The sequence below is a fragment of the Solanum pennellii genome, chromosome 12 (assembly GCF_001406875.1).
Source record: "Solanum pennellii chromosome 12, SPENNV200".
NCBI lineage: Eukaryota > Viridiplantae > Streptophyta > Magnoliopsida > Solanales > Solanaceae > Solanum > Solanum pennellii.
Window position 1 is genome coordinate 6,951,530 of NC_028648.1, and position 4,396 is coordinate 6,955,925.

Here is a 4,396-nt window from a genome sequence, read left to right on the forward strand (position 1 = left end):
TTACTCAAAGACACTTTGTGCAAAATCTCAAAATTCTCAGAAATGTGTTGTCAATTTAAAATTGGATGCATGATATTTTATATATTGATGGGAGGTTTCTTGTTGTTGTGGTTTGGTGGTAATTGTAAGGGTAAGTATTACAAAATTGTTGGGTTATAGTCATTTTTGGGACTTGTGGTTGTTGAGGGAAAATAGGAGTGGGGAGAGTATTAATAGGCTTAGTGAGGTAATTCACAAGAATGAATGTGTACTATATATATATGCATGTTAACTTATATATATAGTATTACTTGTGCAATGCATTTGAGGAAACTAAAAGGCTAATTGACTTCATATTGATGATCTCATGGAATGAACATACTTATTTACTTGTGGTTTGAAGTGTGGTTGTTCATTGTGATTGTGATTTTGCATGTTGTTTGGAATTGTTGATTGACTTGGGCATCACGCCGATACAAGATACTAACGGTTAACTCGAATACCACGCTTGGTATGTACTAACAACGGTTGGCTCTGGAACTCAGTACCATGTCGATACACTAACAGTTTGTGTGTTGATTCCATGAGTGAACCATATTTACCTTTTTATAATATGATTATTGCATGTTGGTCCATGAGTGATCGAGATTTGTGTTTAAATGTTGGAATGGTTCTTGTATAGATCGGTATTCTATATTAAACACTGTAGATGACATTCTTAGTTGATTTACATGGAAGTTGTGTTTGTTAAAGTGGCCTAAGAAAACATTCTAGGAAGTCGTCTCACTTCTTCATTCCTTTTGTGCGAACTAACCCTTGAAGTATGGGTTGAGTCCAATTGGTATCCTTAAATTTCAATTGATAACAAAATAATACAAATTATAAGAATATGATCAATTGATCCTACATCAAAAAATGTACTCTAGAATTTAAACTTTAGGATAGCAATTCATGCATCAAACATGGCAAATATGGTTCTTTTCATTGCTAAAGTCTAGGATAGCAATTCATGCATCAAATTGGACTTCCTATTATACCTCTTATCTGGATTTATTCTGTGTTTCACTTGTAATGCAATGACATCCCCGAATCGGTACCGCTATCCAATTGGAAAGAAGAGAATGCAGTACTCAGTTGTAAGCTTGTTAACAACACTGCAACATTCTGTGGTCCTTTGCATCATACAATAACATTTCATATTACAGAAAGTGACTGCAGCACAGCTCCCATCACTCCTCTGACTTTTTAGCACAAGTGCCATTTTCGATCGAGTATTCAACAAACTCATCAATAAGACAAGGCCAAGCTCCTTCAGCATCATAGTTAGATAATGTCGCATCCACAGTCTGTGTAACAAGTCATAGATACCAATATGATGTACCAATTTTAGTGTCTGGCCAACTAACATGCTAAAGTGATGAGTCATAACTTACCTTTGCAAATTCCAGTAGCTGTAACCAAACGTCACGTGAGATAGCCTTGTTATGCCGTTCCTGAATTAGGTGGTAGCAGAACGATACCACAAGAAGAAAGAAAGAAAGAACCGGGGTGAGTTATGGATAACTTATAAGACGATTACCCCAAGGATTTTCCGTTGAATTACCTGGATAAATTGACACCATTGATCAATCAACGGCCACTCCAATTCTGCAAACAGCAAATGCCACAATGCAAGTGCTGTTTCCAAGGCCAAAGTTTTCTGACCCTGAAAATTTTATGGAAATACTTATGCACATGTTTACTAGAGATCTATAAACAAACTATCATTACGTAAAATATAACGAAGTCAGATAGACATATACAGCTGAAACTACACGCATCGCGTGTTTGTCACCCTAAAGAACTATTGAATGAATTCAAAAGAGTAGTGAAGGTATCTGGATCAGTAATTAAGTACTCACCTTCTCCTTTGCCCAATCAAAAGTGAAGTTGTAAATTTCACGGAAAGTATCTGGGATGAAATAAAAAGGAAAGTCAAGGTATGGTATCCATGTTCAAATTTCAAATATCGAAGAACAATGGAACCTCTTTAACCAACAATGACAGGACAAACCTTCATCTTTCAACTGAGATCGCAATTGAGGGATTTTTTTCTTGAATTTCTCCATCGAATCTATTCTGCCATTCAGGATAGAGCTTCATCACTTTGACATTTGACATATAAATATTATAGTTGCCGAGGTAAAAGAAATTTAACTATAGAGGTGGAAAAGGACTTAATGCAGGCTTACTCAAGAGACTGTACTCCACCAATGAACTCCTGCTTCGAGAATTCACAAATGGTCTCAGCTTTCAATTCCCACGAAAGTACCAACTGTAAATTGAATGTCATTGTAAGTGAATCAAAGATCACAGAAGCCCTGTATACTTTTTCAGATAGGTTACAAGTGCTACGTCATTTCTAGTAAAAAAATTACAGGAATCCATAGTAGACGAGAGGCTAATTGCACATACCATAACTATATCCTGAGGATCAACCTGAGAAAACAAAAGGTTTTACGTTACTCATGCATCATCACCAAGAAATTATCAGGAACCTAGAAAGAAGACACAACAAAATATACGATATACAACAGTATGTATACTATTGAAAGTGTTAAATCAAGATAGGAAAGATAAACTACGAAACACTGTGTACAATACACAACACCTAGCAACTCTCCTCCGGAAATTCTTACCATGGAAATAGTAATGCTTGACTCATACCTGAAGATCATTGCAGAGATTGCTAATACCATCAGCCATAATCATGTCAACGTTCGGGTCTGCAAAATGGAAAAGATAAAATTCAGCCAGACTCGCTTTTGTTTATAGACAGAACATATATATATATAAAAGAATCATAACCTTTGTATTTATTGAAAAGCACCTCCCATCGGTTTTTCTCTGTAGCTGCCTTAATATGTTCCTGGTTGTAGTATGCTTCTAATGCTCCTTCAAGACGCCAATCATTGGTCTTCATAGTCTGAATAGCGTATTTCTCACTGTGTATATAATTTAAGGATCAAGGGATGTAAGCTATGCTAATAAGGGCCTCTCAAATTAATTCACATAAGTTTTGATCAAATCTAATAGAAATGCTTAAGGGAATTCTCTTAGAGGACATGTGACAAAATAAATGAAAAGAAACTTAGAGTCCGAGCAACTTAGGCATCAGTTGATCTAACACATGTTGTTACTATCATCGACCTATCAAGGGTCCAATGTCTAATGAAGAATTCAAACAAAAAAGCTACCATACATGCCTTTTGCCGGCTAGCTACCTAGCCTACCTCATATATAGGTACTTTAGCCACCCGCATGGATGAGATCAAATGATTACTCTATGAACTAGAGAAGAATCCAATCCCCTCGATTTGTTCTGCTCTTAATGGTTGTTTGGTTGATCAGCATACATTAATTTTCAGTCAAATGTGCTGGACGACACAAAAGTCTTGTTTAGATAGTACAATCGACTAGAGGACCCCACTACGAAGAAATTTCGAGCTCATATATTCCTCATTAGTTTAAAATGGAAATTGAACTCTATTATATCAAAGTCCCATGGTGTTCCATGTAGCTCAGTAAATCTCTCACCTAGATTCGAAATGTCAAGGCTCAAATACCCCCGGAACATGGAATAATACTTTAATGATGTTCATGATTCAAAAGTGCAACTGCATTTTATTGATGTCAAGATTCTGGTAGCAAGAGCAAGGACCACTTTATAACTGATGTTGTCAAACGCGTGCTTAACCTAAAGCAGACTCAAAACATGTTAAGTGATTCGTATCGTTTAATGTGCATTTCAGTGTCATCATCAAGGTTCCAAGGCAATACTTCTATACGCCAAGGCTAACTCAAAGTATGCCAAAAGGAAAACATACAAAATTCCAATCATATATGTAATGAGAAGCAAATATTTAAAATTCACTGAGATTTAGTGTTACTTTGACCCTGTAACAGACATGAATTGCTGAACTTTCTCTTTACGCGCAAACCCCAGCTTGTTCTGCAAAGGAAATAACATTGATCAAATTAAAAAAAGGTTGAAATTAACACATACTTTAAAAAAAAAACATCAATAATTAGCTAACACACCATTTTTACGAACAACGATTAAATGTACTTTGATAATTCGTATATGTTTTCGATTCCTGTCTCAGTAATTTAGTGTCAAATGCTTATAAGTTGTAGAACAATTGGAGAAAGCCATAAATTGTGGTGAGCGCATGGTTTTCTTCAATAGAAGGCGAAAGAATAGTTCCCTTGTGTTTACAACATGTTAAAAATAAAATCAGTTTTGGACAGTTAAGTTTGTTACAAAATGAACAGTTTTCATCTCTCTCAGATATACTAATATATCCATCTATGATATCGTATCGTATGTTATTATAAGAGCTCCAAAGTGTAAAGTTGAAAATACCATTTTATATCT

The 4,396-nt window shown here is 35.4% G+C and overlaps 1 protein-coding gene across 1 annotated transcript; it reads right to left on the minus strand.

The window, feature by feature from the left end:
- Positions 1-817: 817 nt before the first annotated feature.
- Positions 818-4,112, minus strand: LOC107006965 (DCN1-like protein 1). Its single transcript, XM_015205459.2, has 11 exons — positions 4,060-4,112; positions 3,909-3,970; positions 2,827-2,963; positions 2,686-2,744; positions 2,434-2,457; positions 2,211-2,293; positions 2,033-2,097; positions 1,881-1,930; positions 1,583-1,684; positions 1,413-1,472; positions 818-1,325 (listed from the first exon to the last, which is right to left on the minus strand). The coding sequence occupies exons 1-11, from the start codon at positions 4,060-4,062 to the stop codon at positions 1,209-1,211; spliced, it is 762 nt and encodes a 253-aa protein (XP_015060945.1). The 5' UTR covers positions 4,063-4,112; the 3' UTR covers positions 818-1,208.
- Between the last annotated feature and the right edge of the window lie 284 nt (positions 4,113-4,396).